Source organism: Gigantopelta aegis, chromosome 4, assembly GCF_016097555.1.
Source record: "Gigantopelta aegis isolate Gae_Host chromosome 4, Gae_host_genome, whole genome shotgun sequence".
Taxonomy (NCBI): Eukaryota; Metazoa; Mollusca; class Gastropoda; order Neomphalida; family Peltospiridae; genus Gigantopelta; species Gigantopelta aegis.
In genome coordinates, this window is record NC_054702.1 from 60,633,488 (window position 1) to 60,654,182 (window position 20,695).

Below are 20,695 nucleotides of genomic sequence, written 5' to 3' on the forward strand. Positions count from 1 at the left end.
CACGTAATAATATGTTTTGATATTTGTTATAGACGGGTGGGGGACGTAGCCCAGTTGGTAAAGCGCTCGCTGGATACGCGGTCGGTCTTGGATCAATCCTCGTCAGTGGGCACATTGACAATTTCTCGTTTCAGCCAGTGCAATACGAGTGGTATATCAAAGGTCGTGGTATGTGCCATCCTGTCTGTGGGATTGTGCAGATAAAAGATCCATTTCTACTAAAATGTTATGAAAAAAATGTAGCGGGTTTCCTCTAAAAACTACCAAATGTTTGACATCCAATAGGCGATGATTAATTAACCAATGTGCTCTAGTGGTGCCGTTAAACAAAACAAACTTTAAACTTTGTTATAGAGTTGCATGCCAGTTCATCGGTTCCCTGTTGACGCAAACGGACTATCGTGGTGATGTTTAAACAAAACGAAAACAAGCCGACTGTCAAAATGTCCCGGTGGACTTTGTCGACTCACAGGCTTAAGTTAGTCTGTGTCACATGTTGCGGAAGAATATGATTGGTCAGAGCGATAACGTTTTATCACTCTTTCTCGGAAGATTATTTCTCATTTCGCGAGGTAACAATCATGAGCACGGTTGTGAATCCGGTAAGCATAGTATCCATTAGTTCGACTGTCCCCTGTCCGTCCCCTGTTTCGAAAACCAGCATTTAAACAGGGGATGGCTAGAGGACACTCGAGCAATGTAGGCCTATTCATTTGTTTTAAATGTTACTAAATATTATGTTATTATCTCAGGGGCGGATTATGCTTTAGGTAACGGGGGGGGGGGGGGGGGGGGGGGTCCGAAACAATATGTAAATGTTTATAATTTGAAATTATAAATTTTACGTGGACATCAATTTAGATCTACGTGGTGGGTTTTGTTTTTAGCCGGGGGGGGGGGGGGGGGGTCCGTGTAACTGGGAACCCCCCATAATCCGCCCCTGTATCTATTAAGTGTATTTTAATATGATACAAGGATATAGGTGTATGTCTCTATATTTAGGTACAGCGCTCTTATGAACTTTACCGTGCTTTCCACGATGTATATGTACTTCTTTTTTATGCTAAATTAGTTAGTTTTTTTTAAAATCATTTTAATTAAAGGGCATGTGGAAATAACGCGGTGTAAAGGAGATCTATGCACTTGCTTTCAAAACTAATTTCTCCCTAACACTAAATATGCCGAGAAGAAATGAATATCTGAGGTCAGCAAATTGGCCGATGGGCGTATATATGTTGGATGTCATTGCGCAATGAGCTACAGAGGGAATCAATATAAATGTTTTAATGCTTAATATGGTTGTGTTAAGAGTATACAGCCGTCTGTAAAAAGATTAAAATTATTTTATTATTTAAATTCACGCGAAAGTATTTTAGTGCATGTTTAAAAAAGTTCATATAATGTTGTAAACGGCGTAATATAATTATTAATCTACTTTAAAAAAAAACAATATTAAGAGTAATACAGGCCCATAGGAACTGGGGGGGGGGGGGGATTTGGGGGGGGGGGGGGTGCCCGCGCCGATCGAAAACGAAAATGTATTTTTTTTTTTTTTAAATGCTAAAACTCTTTCTCTCTATATAGTTGAAACAGGGTGTTGAAGATGTGGTTGACACTTGATAAATTCACTATTCTTTGTTAAGGGGGCGGGGCGTAGCCCAGTGGTAAAGCGTCCGCTTGATGCGCGGTCGGTCTAGGATCGATCGCCGTCGGTGGGCCCATTGAGCTATTTCTCGTTCTAGCCAGTGCACCACGACTGGTATATAAAAGACCGTGGTATGTGCTGTCCTGTCTGTGGGATGATGCATATAAAAGATCCCTTGCTACTAATGGAAAATTGTAGCTGGTTTCCTCTCTAAGACTGTTTGTCAAAATTACCAAATGTTCGACAGCCAATAGCCGATGATTAATAAAGCAATGTGCTCTAGTGGTGTCGATAAACAAAACAAACTTTATTCCAGGATAAACTATCATGCAATATAAATAGGCAGTGTTCCATATTAACACCATGTCGATAAACAAATGTTACTTTTATTAACTACGGTAATCCATTAAACTCTGGAAATTTGGATGCCGGGGTTGCTCACCCCCAGCACTGTCCTCTTGGATCCGCACCTACAAGCGGCTATTGTATTGTATTTGTGTAATATGACCGGCCTCGGTGGCGTCGTGGCAGGTCATCGGTCTACAGGCTGGTAGGTACTGGGTTCGGATCCCAGTCGAGGCATGGGATTTTTAATCCAGATACCGACTCCAAACCCTGAGTGAGTGCTCTGCAAGGCTCAATGGGTAGGTGTAAACCACTTGCACCGACCAGTGATCCATAACTGGTTCAACAAAGGCCATGGTTTGTGCTATCCTGCCTGTGGGAAGCGCAAATAAAAGATCCCTTGCTGCTAATCGGAAGAGTAGCCCATGTAGTGGCGACAGCGGGTTTCCTCTCAAAATCTGTGTGGTCCTTAACCATATGTCTGACGCCATATAACCGTAAATAAAATGTGTTGAGTGCGTCGTTAAATAAAACACTTCTTTCTTTCTTTCTTTGTGTAATACGTGGACTTTTGCTGGGATTTTGCGGGCGAGTCTTTATTGTCTTTCCATGATAGTGTTAAAGGAATGCTTGCTTAAAAACATACAAGCACATTTAATCAGCGACAATTCGGTGTCAAGAGGCTCAAAAAGACCGCGTGTGTGCGGTCAGGCTAAACAAAAACCCCCGAAATATATTAGTTTCAGTGAAAGCGTCTTGACTGGATGCGTGCAATGGGTGCATTTACAGAACGCATTCGACCAGTCGCAATGAAATAATCGTATATGGTGTATAGGCCTATGTCCAATACGCCAACTACAGACGTATCAGACACTAAAATCTATATGCGCCTTTAAATGAAATCCACTACATTTTCCCATTAGTAGCAAGCGATCTTCATATGCACTTTCCCACAGAAAGTACAGCACATGCCACGGCCATTGATATACCAGTCGTGGACTCGTCACCTTCAACCAGGAAGATTGTGCATTTTACACATACCGAATTAATACCAAAGCGAATTGATATAGAACTGGCCTTTTCAGTTGTTAACGTCTTCCAACGCCTATGGAAAAGAGAGAGAAACGTTCAAATTTATGAGGGTGGGGGTGGGGGTGGAGTTGTAGTGACTATCATGAAATACAGAGCTAATAACTTATAGTATATGTTCTTTTAAAACTACAAGTCTTTGTCCAAATGTAAATAAAAGATCAACGATTTCCGTTCTTATTCTTAACTTCCTGGTCTAATCTTAAAACTCGTATTTCAAATTGTTTGTTTTATGATATAACAGTAACGTTACATCAACAAAACAGTTGGTTTTATAAGTGCTGATCCGAATATATTTACCGCGAGTGTATATTGCATGCATGCATGTGTGTGTGTGTGTGTGTGTGTGTGTGTGTGTGTGTGTGTGTGTCTTAAAACACACTACCATCAGAATAAATTTAAATAAATAGCCCATCCATAAAACACACATAACCTCAGTTTATTCGTTTACATAACAGGTTTAGCCAGTGGTAGTATAATGAATCATATTTAAAAATAGTCAATTGCAAACGTGGTAAAAAATAAATTATATCTACTTGCACATGTCGGACATATTAACGTATTATTAGACTGATTTATGTATAATTTAATTTATTCATGTCTTTAGTTACAAAGTAAAGTGTTGTAATTATAATAACATATTCTTAAAAAACCCCCAAAACAAAACAAAAAACCCTTCGACTGGTTCCTTCAAATCTACCGGCCTCGGTGGCGTAGTGGTTAGGCCACCGGTCTGCAGGCTGGTAGGTACTGGGTTCGGATCCCAGTCGAGGCATGGGATTTTTAATCCAGATATCGACTCCAAACCCTGAGTGAGTGCTCCGCAAGGCTCAGTGGGTAGGTGTAAACCACTTGCACCGACCAGTGATCCATAACTGGTTCAACAAAGGCCATGGTTTGTGCTATCCTGCCTGTGGGAAGCGCAACTAAAAGATCCCTTGCTGCTAATCGGAAAGAGTAGCCCATGTAGTGGTGACAGCGGGATTCCTCTCAAAATCTGTGTGGTCCTTAACCATATGTCTGACGCCATATAACCGTAAATAAAATGTGTTGAGTGCGTCGTTAAATAAAACATTTCTTTCTTTCCTTCAAATCTGTACACAAACGTTTGTGGTCAGGTGACCCATATATTTCAAAGTTTAGTCTATAGACTGTTTGTCGAAACTCGTAAAATATATATACCAATGGAAAGAAATGGGTCAACGCATAAATACTAACAGCAAATATTGACAGAAGCTTAAACCTCTCATCCACTATTACCGGCAGTCACACCCACATGTGATAACTACTCTAATAGTGTATTATATTACGATACGTATCGTGATGACATAGAATATCAATATCACAGTTTATCGCGATACCAAACATACGACAACACCCTTCTCTAGGTTTAACCATTTACTGTTAATATATTACAGTTACCACCGCACCCCCCCCCCCCCCCCCAGCCCCTAATACCACCCCTGGAATACTAACCCCCACTCCCACCCCGCCACTCCCCAAAAAACCCCCACCCCCATCCCCACCCCACCCCCACACCCCACACGCCCACTCCTTGATTTGAGGAGGCGAAGTCTATAAAATGGTTGTGTGGAGATTGTCACACACACACACACACACACACACACACACACACACACTCTTAAACACCTTCAGTAATGTCGACCCAGACTAGTGATTTTTGTCATTATTAGTCTAACCTACTTAGATAACCTTCAAATGTGACCTGTGTTCGTTGTGTTCAGAGGGTTTTCCGGGTAAAGGAAAACAAATGTAATCGATTCTAGAAAACGTTGAAAGTAAAAGTTATTTCCTGGTACTGAAAAATAATCTGGGGCATATCTAAGAAAAAGAAAGGATGGGTAACTACGAAAAAATGTTACAAAAAAAGATTACAGAAGGAAAATAATAATAAGGTGAAAGTTGAATAAAATGGACGCCATAACACCATAAAACGTTTTTATTAATAGGTATGCCCCTTTGAGTCGTTGTTTGTTCGAAAAATAGGAATTTATTTTTACACTGAGGCGATATAACATTATATTTTTTTCTTATTTATTTACTTTTCTTTTCTTTTTGATACCAAATATAATGGTATATAAATTAATAGCCTTGTTAAATAGGCTATCCTGACGTTGCTGTCATTGAAACATTCTTACGATATACGGAAATGGAAATCGTTTATTTAACGACGCACTCAACACATTTTATTTACGGTTATATGACGTCAGACATATGGTTACGGGCCATACATATATTGAGGGAGGAAACCCAGTCCAGTGCACTACGACTGGTGCATCAAAGGCCGTGGTATGTACCACCCTGTCTGTGGGATGGTGCATATAAAAGATCCCTTGCTGCTAATCGAAAGAGTAGCCCATGAAGTGGCGACAGCGGGTTTCCTCTCTCAATATCTGTGTGGTCCTTAACCATATGTCTCACGCCATATAACCGTAAACAAAATGTGTTGAGTGTGTCGTTAAATAAAACATTTCTTTCTTTCTTTCTTTCATATCCAATTAATGTTAAAGGACGCTATATGGAATGTCTGTCCATGGCCCCGTTCCACGAAGCGATCTTAACCCTAAGATTACCTTAGGCGCATAGCTACCCTATGCACATCTTAGGGCTAAGATCGCTTCGTGGAACGGGGCCCAGGAAAGTGGGTTGGTGGTTGGTTGTTAGTGGTTAGTGAGACTGTGAGATAGACATATGTGTTGTGCCGTTACACTTATCTACTGAGTCATTAAACGTGCTTTGTGTGGGGGCCAGTGCCGGGGTACGAACCCAGTACCAAGCAGACTTAATTCGGATGGCTTAACCTACATACCACCGAGGCCGGTCGGATCGATTTCTTGTCTGTGGTTCAAGTATCAGAGACTCAGACCTTGAACTATGCTCAGATAAACTCTGATTAGGCCTACAATGAAACGTCTGCCATGTCAGAAACAATGTCACGTCCGAAAAAAAAATGTCAACAGAGATCGAAACTGAATCGTTAATGTGAAATGTAAACTTCAGTAGATCGTCTTTCAAACCGAATTTAAAGCATGGATGGTGGTTACATCGTCAATAACAAATCGAACCACAACATCGGTAGATTACCGTCATAGGTTGATCCTTTAAGATTTACTCACGCATTGAAGGAAGGAAGGAAATGTTTTATTTAACGACACACTCAACACATTGTATTTGTGCACCGATTAAAAACAAAATTACTGCCCCTACCCCCATCAGTAGCTCTTTTAGGCTAGGCACTTCCCTACGACTAAAAAAAGGAAGGAAGGAAATTTTTATTTAACGACGCACTCAACACAGTGTAATTACGGTTATATGGCGTCTGACATATGGTTAAGGACCACACAGATATAGAGAGGATACCCGCTGTCGCCACGTCACGGGCTACTCATTTCGATTAGCAGCAAGGGATCTTTTATATGCACCATCCCACAGATAGGATAGTACATACCACGGTCTTTGTTACACCAGTTGTGGGGCACTGGCTGGAAGGCGAAATAGCCCAATGAGGCCACCGACGGAAATCGATCCTAAACTGACCGCGCATCAAGCGAGCGCTTAACCACTGGGCTACGTCCCGCCCTCTCACGCATTGAATACACAAAAAGAGACGTTTATATGCAATGTCTCTCTCGGACAAGACAACAGGTCATAGCTCGCCCAAGGTGCATTGGTCGCAGGATCGAAGCTCGTCGGTTGACCCATATCCTACGTCCCATCCAGTGCACCTCGTCTGGTTTATTGAATGCCATGGTGTGTACTGTCCGGTTTGTGGGAAAGTGCATATAAAAGATCCCCTGCTGCTAATGGAACAAAAAGTGCAACGGGTTTCGTCTGAAGAATATATTGTCAAAATGACAAAATGTTTGACATCCAACAGCCAGTGATTAATTAATCAATATGTTCTAGTGGTGTCACTGAACAAAACAAACTTTAACTCTTTAACCTGTAAAGACTACCAGTCGAAATTACCAAATGTTTGAAATCCAACATTAATTAATCAATGTCTTCTAGTGGTGCGGGGGCGGGACGTAGCCCAGTGGTACAGCGCTCGCTCGATGCGCGGTCGTTGTGGGATCGATCCCCGTCGGTGGGCCCATTGGGCTATTTCTCGTTCCAGCCAGTTCACCACGACTGGCATATCAAAGGCCGTGGCATGTACCATCATGTCTCTGGGTGTCGTTCAACATTTATTAATTCATTCATTCATCCATTCTAAGCCAATGCACTACGACTGATATATCAAAGGTCGTGGTATGCGCTGTCCTGTATGTGGGATGGTGCATATAAAAAATCCCTTTCGACTAATGGAACAAATTTGCAGGTTTCCTCTCTAAGACTATATGTCAAATTACCAGATGTTTGACATCCAGTAACAGATGATTAATTAATCAGTATGCTTTAGTGGTGTCGTTAAACAAAACAAACTTTCTTTCTTTTTTGTTCTGGGTGTCGTTAAACATTCGTTCATTCATTCATTCATTCATTCATTCATCCTAGTGGTTTCGTTAAACTAAACAAACTTTAACTTTTGTTTATGTTTGTTGTTTTTTCCCCAACTTGATCTGATTACAGGCAATCCCATACGTGGGACTCATCCCTGGAGGTGTGACTCATGGCTTGAAGATCATCGTACAAGGAAAGGTTCCCCATCATCACGACAAGTAAGTTTATTGTAATCGGTTCACCTTCTAATACTGGTCATAAAACTAAAACCATGACTGAGAGTTTCATCGTACAAGGAAAGGTCTCCCCATGATCACAACAAGTGAGTTTATTGTAATTGGTTCACCTACTAGTACTGGTCATATAAACTAAAACCATGATTGAGAGTTTCATCGTACCAGGCAATGTTCCCCATCATCACAAGTAAGTTTATTGTAATCGGTTCACCTACTAGTACTGGTCATAAAACTAAAACCATGACTGAGAGTTTCAGCGTACAAGGCAAGGTTTTCCCACCATCACAACAAGTGAGTTTATTGTAGTCGGATCACCTACTAGTCACAAAACTAAAACCATAACGGAGAGTTTAATCGTACAAGGCAAGGTTCCCCATTATCACAACAAGTAAGTTTAATTTAATCCATTCACCTACTAGTCATACAACCCCCCCCCCCCCACCACCACCACCAAAAAAAAACAAAAAAAAAACATGCGCGAGAGTTTGTTGACCAAACCACACGCACGTGGCAAGCAGATTACAATTGGACTATTCTGTAGCATTCCATGTGTTTACGAATGTCGTCAGCTGATTTACCCCTCGAATTAAGTAGCAAACGATTGGTTAGGTCTAAAAGTCGTATTAACTGTATCTTCGTTGACGGTAGTGCTCTAACAGTTAAATAGCTGTTGTTGTTGTTGTTGTTGTTGTTGTTTTATCGTGTTTATTTGTATACCTAGACGGCATTATGTATGAATTATAAATATGAAAAAGTGTTTCAAATACATAATTCTTATTCTGATTTCATATACTTGTGAACTATCATGAATTAACATTATGAACAGTTTCAAAAGCAAAAGAGTCAACATCGCATTTTCCATTTCCCTGGTTCTAATTTCCATGGACGTTTTAGTAGTAGGGAAGTGCCTAGCCCTAAATAGCTACTGATGGGGGGAGGGGCAGTAATTTTGTTTTTAATCGGTGCACTAATTTCTAGTCTTCTCAGGTTAAAAGGAATAGTTAAACTAAAAGGTCATCTTTTATTCATATTTTCATGGCTTGGGTGGGATGGATAACCACCCCACCTCCTCCATTAAGTACGGCCCTAAGTCGTAAAATATTATGTACGGGAAATATCATTAATGGTATTTAGAAGAAATGTTCAAATAGGTCGGGAGCTTTTGGGGATTTCATCAGTTGAATAATGTACTGAAATATGACGACTCGATTTGCATACTGCATCATTTGCGTTTCATCAAGCCAGTGCTCCACAAGCGTTGTAAGAAAGACCATCTATGTACTATTCTGTCTAATCGAAAACAGTAGTCCATGAAGTGGTGCGGCGAGTTTCCTCTCTCATTTATCTGTGTGGTTCTTAACCATATGTCTGATGCCATATAACATTAGATTCAAATGGGTTAAGTGCGACATGAAATAAAACATTTCTTTGTTTCTTTCAAAACGTTGAACGATAACTCGACAATACAAAGACAAACAGTTTTATCAAAAGTGTTGTGGTTTGAATTAGGGAATGATGTTAAGTCGTGATGACGTATATATTTTATACTTATAGTCCGTCCTAAGAGGAACGCCTTTATCATATTATGGAATTTATTACAAGTTATTTATTTCTAAGCTGATTGTTTTAAAAACTGCACACAAAAATAGTATATTTTTGTTATTTCCAAACCCTTTTACTTTTCTTTTTGCGTCAAACCAAATTGAAAATATTAACAAAAAAATTGTTTTGTAGGAGGATGGGACGGACTACAGTAGGTACATTATCCATCTACCTCATTTATTTTAAGCTTCCAAGTTGACTTTTCAACGGGGCCGGGCACGGAGCCGAAATCTGACAGCTGTTTCACCTTCAACCCGCGTTTCAATGAGCGGTGTGTGGTTCGCAATTCTCTTCAGTACGGCAGCTGGGGGACTGAAGAACGTCACGGCGGCTTACCCTTCCAAAAGGGGGTTCCGTTTGAAATTACCTTCCAAGTTAAACACGATGTGTACAAGGTTCGCACGTGATACGCTATTATAGCCCGAGTAGCCTACTAGACGGACATTTATATGGTTATGATCGCTCTCTGCCGTCAGAGATAACTATAGCGAAAACATGGAATTGCTGCCTATCACACAGGTAGATAAAGATTCCCATCTAATACAACAATAATGTTATGTTTGACGCTAAATACCATTACACTGATCTGTTTTGAGTTCGCCAATAACAATATTTTATATAGTATCCAATAATACACATATTACAGGAAGACAATATTCCCTGCCAATCATGTTCTGGTTAAATACGTAGGTGCTGACGGGAATTTCCCTATAGGGTGTGTATTAGTGATTAATATGTCAATTAGTTGTTATCAGAAATTATCAATGTAACGGTATTTAACGTCAAACATAGGGTTACTGTTGTATTAGAGCGAGAATCTTTACCTACCCGGGTGGTAGGCTGCCATTTCGTATTTTCGCTATAGAGTTAACTCTGGCGGCAGAGAGCGATCATAACCATCTAAATGTCCGTCTAGCTCTCGAACGGCAGAGTACTCGGGGCTAACGCTATTGGTGTATTATCACTATCACAACTGTATTATACTACTGTAAAGTTATAATATAGCTATAGTGGGATCGGAACTGGGATTGTGGATGCGATCTATTATGGGTTTTTGATAAGAATTGCGATCGGGATTAAAATTGGGATTGGGTTCAGTCTCGATATTGGGATCTGGATTGGTGTAGAGCTGGAGTTCGAGACTGGGATTGAGATAGCATACCTGAATTGGATTGGGTTCGGGATCAATATGACGTGCATAAATACTTTTTGTAAAAATTAGTAATCGAATTAAAGAGTTCAAGGAGCCACTGCATAAGCCTAGACACATGGTGAGGCGGGATGGGGGTGGGGATGGGGAATAGGGGTGGGGGGGGAGTACAATGGAGGCCACAGCTGTCTCCAATCACATCTATTCCGCATCACCTTACATATTGCTTTTTCAAATGCTAGGATCATACTATCAACTGTTATGACTGAGTTGGACAACACAGCAGTTGTGTTGTAATTTTCCCCACTGCTAATTTACGACGGGTGCGCTCAGGTTAACAACTAATCGGTCGTAAGAGTTGTATATGACGAGAATCGAGTTGTAAGAGTGCTCAGACTAGCATAGTCGTAGAAGTCGTGAGATCGGCCAACTCCATCGTGACATTTGGTAGCCTGAGAATAGCATTACAATCCTAATAGGACCTACTAGAGTGACGGTTTGTTTGGCTGACCTTCTCCAGTAAACAAATAGCCAGTGCATTACGACTGGTATATCAATGGCCGTGGTATGTCCTATCCTCTCCGTGGGATGGTGCATGTAAAAGATCCCTTGCTACTAATGGAAAAATGTAGTGGATTTCCTCTCTAAGACTATATGCCAAAAATAACCAAATGTTTGACATCCAATAGCCGATGATTAATTAATCAATGTGCTCTAGTAATGTTGTTAAACAAAACAAACTTTAACTTCTCTTATATCATTGAAAGCAAAAGCAAGACACAACACATGTAATATAAAGCAGAGGACTCAATACTTTCTTCTGGATTAGAAAGAAATGTTTTATTTAACGACGCACTCAACACATTTTATTTACGGTTATATGGCGTCAGACATATGGTTAAGGACCACACAGATTTTGAGAGGAAACCCGCTGTCGCCATTACATGGGCTACTCTTCCGATTGGCAGCAAGGGATCTTTTATTTGCGCTTCCCACAGGCAGGATAGCACAAACCATGGCCTTTGTTGAACCAGTTATGGATCACTGGTCGGTGCAAGTGGTTTACACCTACCCATTGAGCCTTGCGGAGCACTCACTCAGGGTTTGGAGTCGGTATCTGGATTAAAAATCCCATGTCTCAACTGGGATCCGAACCCAGTACCTACCAGCCTGTAGACCGATGGCCTGCCACGACGCCACCGAGGCCGGTTCTTCTGGATTAATTATTTAGTATTCAACGAAATAAGAAGTAAGGAAAATATGTTATGGGGTGTTAAGTAAAGAACCTAACGCATTGTCACTTGGTATATGTTAGCCCATCTTAGGTGTATGACATGCTACGTTGTTTAGTATAACATGCACGCCTTGTAATAATCAATTAATGATATAGGAAATAATAATGATTGCTGTTTACCGAAATGTAAGGAAGTAATGTTAGTGTTGTTTGTCTTAGGTTGCGGTCAATGGGCGACACTTCATCGACTACAGACACCGGATGCCCAAAGAGTCTGTGCAGTATCTGATGATTTTGGGAGGTGTTGAAATTAGCTTTATCAAATACGAGCCCGAGTACCCAATGGTAAGTAAGCACACGTCTTCGTTTTAAATTATGGTATATAAATATAACATGCTTTTTATGGGGCGTCTTTGGGGGTGGGTTTGTGAGGTTAATAATATCAAACAAAAGCAAGGTTTCTAATACAGTAAAATAATGATATGCTTGTTTAATAAGATTATATAGTCCTTCCCAGTAACGAACGTCATTTTCTCATAGTGGTGTGTACTATAATTATATATACTACTCAAAAGAATTTAAGGGTCAAAAATTTATAACCAAATAAGTTTCAGAGTGTATTAGATTGATGATGTAAACTACACCAAAAATTTAATTTATTGTTCCATATTTACAAAAAAACACAAATAAACGTCACTGTATACAAGAAAGTCACATGACATGCTATCAAAGTTGAAGGTTGTCAAACATGGATTTTACACATTAGAACATTCGTTTAATAGTGTGTGAATCCACCCCTGGTGCGAATACACTCGACACATCGTTGCCTCATGCTGTTGATCAGACGTCTGAAGAACTCATGGGGAATGGCCTGCCACTCTGCCATAAGAAGTTGACCCAGATCATGAAGGTTGGCCGGAGGGGCATGGTTATCCCGAACTCTCCTGCCTAATTCGTCCCAGGCGTGCTCTATTGGGGCCAAGTCAGGCGAATATGCTGGCCAATCCATCCTGGCGATACCTTGTTGTCTGAGAAAGTCCGTTACCACCATGGCGCGGTGGGGTCTGGCATTGTCATCCTGCAGAACTGCCCCCCCCCCCCCCCCCCCCCCCGCCAATCTGCTGAAGGCCTGGGAGAAACAACGGCCGGATAATCTCATTCAGATAGCGGATTCCATTCAGATTGCCATCCACCACATAGAGGGGGGTCCTGTGGTGGATAGAGATGCCGCCCCACACCATGACGCTGCCACCACCGAACCGGTGACGTTGTCTAACGTTAACGTCAGCGAAGCGCTCCCCAGGACGTCTGTAGACACAACCCGACCGTCGTTGAACTGGAGACTAAACCTGGACTCATCAGTGAACATCACTCGACCACACTGAACACGTTGCCACCGCAGATGAAGTGTGCACCAGTGACGTCTGGCCGTTCTGTGACGTGGTAGGAGTGGTGGTCGAACAGCCTGGCGTAGATTATTGGCTCTCAAACGATTGCGTATGGTTTGATCAGACACTCGAGTTCCAGTCGCAGTCCGCAGATTGTCACGTAATCGGCGTGCAGTGGTTGTGCGTTGAAGTAGAGCCATATTGGTGATGTAGCGGTCCTCTCTATTTGTAGTGCTTCGGGGTCTTCCCGAACGTGGACGATTTCGAACAGAATTCGTTGCTTGGTACCGTTGCCACAGTCGGCCAACGACACTCTGACTGACACAAAGTCTCAGAGCAACATTTCTTTGCGTATTGCCATCCTGGAGCCAAGCAATAGCCCTTCCTCGATCTTCGATAGTCAGTTGAAGTCGTACCATTGTCGAATTTGGAGTGTGCACCGTACACGAACGCAAGCTCCAATTATACGGAAATTCAGCATTGGGAACATGGAATACACGTGCAAAGCGTGCAAATGAAGCGCTTTGTGAAAAAGCAAGTTATGGGCACTTAGCAGACCTTTCGCTTTCGCCCTAATTTACGTGCAAATGTAAGCATGTTTTCGCCATTAGAACTAGTCGACAGTGTCAATGACAGTGGATTTTAATTCATTTATGGGTTGCTTTGACCCACTTTCGTCAAAATGGAACAATACCATGCGTGACATTATGGTCTAGCTAATATAACTGACATTCAGAAAATAATGTCGAAAATATCGTCTGACCCTTAAATTCTTTTGAGTAGTATATATTTCTCAACTGACTGCTTTTTAAATTGCACAAAAAAGTAGTGTTTGTTTTTGTGTTATGTCCAAAACATTTTTGCTTATCTTCTCATATTGCACAGTTGTTCTTAAACTTGAGTTGGGTGGAGGAAAGAACATTCTAGAAGTGGTGTAGAGTCGGTGAATAAATACAGCATCAGAAACCTACTATACTAAAGGGGATGGGGTGGGGGTGCGTTGGGTCGGAGGGGTAAGCGAACGACTTAGAACCACTGCTGTACGTAATCATGACAATTGTAATACACAGTGCTAGATTCGAAGTGTTGTGTCAGGTCAAAGTGTTATTTCAGAGAATCAAGAATCCTTCCTTTTTCAGGAGAGCACAAAACTTCTAGAAAAATGGCGTTCACAGCAGACCATTAAATCGTTTTTAAATTCAATGTTAAGAAGTATACATCAAATGTTGTGTCGGGGCGGGACGTAATCCCAGTGGTACAGCGCTCGCTCGATGCGCGGTCGGTTTAGGATCGGTCCCCGTCGGTGGCCCCATTGCGTTATTTCTCGTTCCAGCCAGTACTCCACAACTGGTGTAACAAAGGCCGTGGTATGTACTATCCTGTCTGTGGGATGGTGCATATAAAAGATCCCTTGCTGCTAATCAAAAAGAGTAGCCCATGAAGTGGCGACAGCGGGTTTCTCTCTATATATCTGTGTGGTCCTTTACCATATGTCTGACACCATATAACCGAAAATAAAATGTGTCGAGCGCGTCGTTAAATAAAACATTTCCTTCCTTATAGACTGGATGCGGAGCGTGCGTGGGATCCGACTATTAAAAGAAAAAAAATCAAAATACATTAGTTTCAATGAGATATATAGGCCTAAGACTGTCTAGACTGGTTCAGGATGCGTGCAATGCGTGCAATGCGTGCGTCTAAAATGTCATGCGGCCAGTCGCAATGAAATAATCTTATATGGTGTATATGTCCAAAACGCAAGCCGCAGACACATCAGACGCAACATGCGGACCGCACGCACGCGCCGCGTCCAGTCTGTATGAGCCTTAATACCGCTAGTGGCCGACAGTTCAGTGGCTACTGATTTTCACTGATATTAAAATGTATTCATTTCATTTCATTTCATTTTAACCAGGGATATGCCCCACCTCCCATGCCATCCGCTGGATACCCTGGAAGTCCTGTCTTCAATCCGGTGAGTTCGGTCAATACCTCATTATGTACACCAGTAGTACAAGACTTTTAAACAGGATTTGAATATCGTGACTAGAATCAACATTGTGGAAAAATAGTGTAGTCTGTTTTAAATCAGCTTATGCAGTCAAGTAAATAACGAAATTCTATGGAATAATATAATTTTCCGCATATGCATCTTATAATTATTACTTCATAGTCCTTGTTTCTCATTCCAGCCAGTGCGCCACGACTGGTATATCAAAGACCGTGGTATGTGCTATCCAATATGTGGGATGGCGCATATAAAAGCTACCTTGCTGTTAACGGTAAAATGTAGCGGGTTTCCTCTATAAGACTATATGTCAAAATTACCAAATGTTTGACAGCCAATAGCCAATGATTAATAACTAATTGTGCTCTAGTAGTGTCGTTAAACAAAACAAAGTTTCTTTTTATAGTCCTTTTTATTTCACTGAAAACGTTTATGACTAATATGCGATATTTTGTAGGTTTTATTTCTCCTGATATCCGTTGAAATTGTATGTGATTGAATCATTCAGAGTATAAATTCATCCCACAACTAGAAAAACAACATTTTTGTTTTACTATGCATAAAGTACTCATAAAGTGATATGCATGCGTATCTCAGTGTCAGTACCTATATTTCTCGATAATATATATATGTGGAATTTGTTTTTCCTAGATTAAAGTGACAGAAACTAGTTTTTAAACACTAAAGCATATTTTTTACTATTCGAGCCGTTTTTGATACTGATGATCAGACATTACTTAGATTTTATTGTTTAGCTGATCCACTTCCATATATCCGAAGTGTTTCTGGTTATCCTGGTGTTTCTAATACCACAAAATGCATGTGTCATATTTCAAAAACACACGTACGTCTGAGAAGTAACGGTTATGGAGACGAGCTCTAGTCTATTTTTCAGGCTAATTTTTTCCATTTCAGCGTCACATACTCTTGTTTCACTCTGTTGTATCTTTATCCAAATGTGTTAGTTTTGTAGCGTAACTAAACTTGATGTTCATTTTCACGGGTTAAGACTAGGGTCCGCGACTGTAAACATGAAAACATTTACGATAGTAGGTACGAATGTTTCTATTTGTTTTCTCTCTTGTTTACCACAGCCTACGCCGTACTTGATAAACATGCCCGGAGGACTGTACCCTGGTCGCATGATATTCATCAGTGGTTACCCCCGTCCAAACGCCTCCAGGTAAGTAATTGGTTATGACCCTACACTCTAGTTAATCATCTGTTCCTGTTTACCGGCCTCGGTGACGTAGTGGTTAGGCCATCGGTCTACATGCTGGTAGGTACTGGGTTCGGATCCACCCAGTCGAGGCATGGGATTTTCAATCCAGATACCGACTCCAAACCCTGAGTGAGTGCTCCGCAAGGCTCAATGGGTAGGTGTAAACCACTTGCACCACCAGTGATCCATAACTGGTTCAACAAAGGCCATGGTTTGTGCTATCCTGCCTGTGGGAAGCGCAAATAAAAGATCCCTTGCTGCTAATCGGAAAGAGTAGCCCATGTAGTGGCGACAGCGGGTTTCCTCTCAAAATCTGTGTGGTCCTTAACCATATGTCTGATGTTAAATAACACATTTCTTTCTGTTTCTCGTTAGACCCAACTGACCAATAAATAGAATACAAATATCATGATCGAGTAAAACAGATTTATATTGCCAGTGTAACGTGGTATTTATCTTCAGTTATCAATGGCGTAGCCAGCATGAGACAGACTAGTCATTTGCCTCGTCTAGCATTTCCCCAGATTTATTTTATTTTGCCAGTGACACTGATATTTATTTTACAGGTCTGGGGTTTGCCTCGGCGGTTTTTCCTTTCTGGTTACTCCCCAGATTTTCACTCTTAATTTAGTGCACAATAATTTAAGGACTTACAGACAAAAAGGACACTTATTGACTAAATTATTTTTAGTTCGCAAGGGCGGCATGTAGCCCAGTGCTAAAGCGCGAGCTTGATGCATGGTCGGTCTAAGATCGATCCCTGTCGGTGAGCCAATTGCCCTATTTCTCGTTCTAGCCAGTGCACCTCGACTGGTATATCAAAGGCCGTGGTATTTGATATCCTCCATGTGAGATGGTGCATATAAAAGATCCTTTGCTACCTGAAAAATGTAGCGGGTTTCCTCTCCAAGACTGTATGTCAGAATTATCAAATGTTTGACATCCAATAGCCGATGTTGCATAATCAATGTGCTCTAGTGGTGTCGTTAAACAAAACAAACAAATAATAAGTTATAAGAATGGATTTGTTCCATATTAGGGGCCTATGACGTATATTTATACCTTTGAAGGTATGTAACCTATGTATTTACATTTTGACTGTATGTCGAAGACAGCGCCATCCAGTACTTTATTCACCATACGGGTGCGGAGAAACAGCTTGCTTTGGTTAGCACGTGTACGTTATAGGCCTCTTGAGAAAGAAGAAGACGTTTGTTTTGTTTAACGACACCACTAGAGCACACCGATTCATTAATCATCGGCTATTGGATGTCAAACATTTGGTAATTTTGACATAATATATTATATTCTAAGGAAGGAAACCCGCTACATTTTTCCATTAGTAGCAAGGGATCTTTTATATGCACCATCCCACAAACAGGGTAGTACATACCACGGCCTTTGATATATCAATTTTATGGACATGAAGCATCCCACCCCCAAACCCCTCCCTCTGTTTCCAGTGAACCTGCGTTTAACCTTAAACTTGATGTTTAATTTTGTCCCCCTCTTTCTTTCAGGTTTTCCGTGAATCTGCAGTGTGGGCCACATGAAAGCAACGACGTGGGCTTCGTGTTCGACGCTCGCTTCAACTTCGGCGGCAAGTCTAACGCGACTGTCAGAAATCACAAAGTGGGGAACGTGTGGGGGACAGAGGAAACACACGGCTCTTACTTCCCCTTTCTCCCAAACTCGCCATTCGACATGATCATCTTGGTAGATCCCATGAGTGTCAAGGCAAGTCTTGCGGGTTTTTTTTCCAAGTCATAGCTTTTTGTCGACAAAGGCAGATCCGGGGGGGGGGGGGGGGGGGGGGGGGGGGGGTTTTTCTGTGGGGAGTTTTATTATTATTATTTTTATTAAGTTGCCGTATTCTCGAATTGTTCCATGTGCCCATTTTGCCTTAAACAACCCCCTCGAATCATTTACAGGATTCGGCCTTGATCGTGTCCTAGAGTACTAATGTATCAGGGCCGTACCTACCCTGGGATAACTAGAGGGCTGTGTAAAATGATCATGCAGTTACATTGTCTTCACCAGCTCAACAAAAAAAAAAAAAAAAAAAAAAGAGGACACTTTTGAACTAAAAAGGACACAGTCTAAGTTTTCTAGAGGCAACTACCCCCATCCGAACCCGCTAGGTATCACTGGTTATGTTTTGATTTGCAGAATCACGGTTAAATCTATTAAAGTTGCAATCATGTATCTCCGTATCATAACCTCACTGACAAATCGTCAAATACCTTTGCAGTCACAATTAATTTGCAAGTCCTGTCGCCACAATTTATTTATTTAATTTATTTAGTTTATTTATTTATTGAACATGGGTGAAGTTATATTTAACCACTGTTAGTGTGTTAATGTCACACATGTTGATGAACAAAGGTCTTGACTGCTATTTGCAGAGTAAAACGGCTGATGGCCAGGCACAGCGGAAGCAAATAAACAGGGGGGGGGGGGGGGGGGGGGGGAGATCGAGGGTGCAAAGAAAAGCTTCTAACGGTATTTGGGGGTATGCTCTCTCGTAAAATTTTAAAAACTAGATGTCCTGAAATGCAATTTTCTGCATTCTACAAGTAAAATTCATCTCTGCCTTAAGATTTACTACTAATATTTTTATTCACAATTATGGGGGGAGGGGAGGGGAGGGGAGGGGAGGGGGGCTAGGACTCTCCCAAGCGCCCTGCTCCGCCGTGTCTGATGGCCATTCTTAGAATTCAGAATATAGACGCCACCATCCCCGCACAGAAATCGATTTCCAATTTATCGAATTTAGACGACTAACAAAAGGGAGACAATATCCTTGGAATTCCATCCGTTATAACCTTCTACTGGGTAAAATCGACAGTTAAACACAACATTCATATCAGTCGGTTTCTACAGAACGCCCGTTTTTGCATTCCTAGCAATAGGCACCGTGTAAAAACGTCTGATACATTGTGTAAAAGTGACAAACCTTAGAATCTGCTTTATATAAGTTAATCTCTTTATTTCTCACTGTATTTCAGGTTGCCGTGAACAACCAGCATTTCTGTGAGTTCGGACACCGGATACAGCCGATATCCCGCATAGACTGGCTCAACATTACTGGTGACGTGCAACTGACGTCGGTCCGTGTTCAGTGATCCACGCAAAACACGTGCCTGACGTGGTAGTGATTGCGCCATCTCGATGTGATACCTGATACCAGCAATCACTGACATTAGCATGTGTTACGAACAACTATTGTAAGCTCAAAATCAATGTAACGATATAACAATAACAAGAACTTTGTTTACAAATATAGCAAGTTATTATCGACTGGTGTGTTCTTCATTTTCGACTGGAATTTGTAAATTTACTCTTAAGCAATGCAACTTTCTTTATTACTGAAAAGGAACATCCAAATAATAATAATAAATTCATTATTGTATTATACTGAAAAGTTGTGTTGAGTTTACTATTTATATTAATCACAACCTGTTTAGTAACCTACTTCAATAGAGAGTTAATAGACGGGGGGAAAAAAGAAGATTGTTTTGTTTAACGACACCACTAGAGTACATTGATTTATTAATCATCAGCTACTGGATGTAATTTTGACATACAGTCTAAGAGAGGAAACCCACTAAATAATTCCTCCATTAGTAGCAAGAACTCTTATATGCACCATCCCACAGACAGGATAGCACATACCACGGCCTTTGATATACCAGTCGTGGTGCACTGGCTGGAACGACAAATAGCACAATGGGTCCACCGACGGGGTTCAATCCCAAACCGACTGCGCATCAAGCGAGCGCTTTACCACTGAGCTACGTCCCGCCCCGTTAATAGACGGCATGTCCTTAAAATACACAAGTGTTATATAATGTGCCCTTTACAGCACATTTGACTGCATGGACCACACTTCCAACGACATAGTAAATATGTATCCTGGTCTCTGTACATCGAGTGCATCCTGATCAATATATAATGAAAAAAAAAAAAAAATGCTTTGATGTCAAATGTTGTTCTTTTTTATGTTTTAAAAATAATATTGTGTGTCATTAACTAACTGTGATTCACATAATTGTTCTATAACCTATTTCAAATGTGAAATAATTAACTCTTGCTATGTTGCACTAGACAACATCTATTATTAAATATATTTGAAACTAATACAAATATAATCCACTGTTCGTAAGAATAGGGGGAAATGCAACTCGTATGTAGGATTTTTAAGCTACACTTTGCCAAACATAAATGTGCAATATTACATATTTTATAAACAAAACAATTATTTAAATATTTTTAGTAAATGTTTTCTACCACGGCGTTGAAGGGACATAGA

General features: G+C 41.0%; 1 protein-coding gene across 1 annotated transcript; it reads left to right on the forward strand.

Annotated features, from left to right (window-relative positions):
- The first annotated feature begins 481 nt into the window (after positions 1 to 481).
- On the forward strand, positions 482 to 19,807 carry LOC121372151 (galectin-4-like). The gene is made up of 8 exons (XM_041498422.1): positions 482 to 602; positions 7,673 to 7,761; positions 9,569 to 9,776; positions 11,985 to 12,110; positions 15,069 to 15,128; positions 16,256 to 16,344; positions 17,904 to 18,120; positions 19,392 to 19,807. The coding sequence occupies exons 1-8, from the start codon at positions 582 to 584 to the stop codon at positions 19,506 to 19,508; spliced, it is 927 nt and encodes a 308-aa protein (XP_041354356.1). The 5' UTR covers positions 482 to 581; the 3' UTR covers positions 19,509 to 19,807.
- The last annotated feature ends 888 nt before the right edge of the window (positions 19,808 to 20,695 follow it).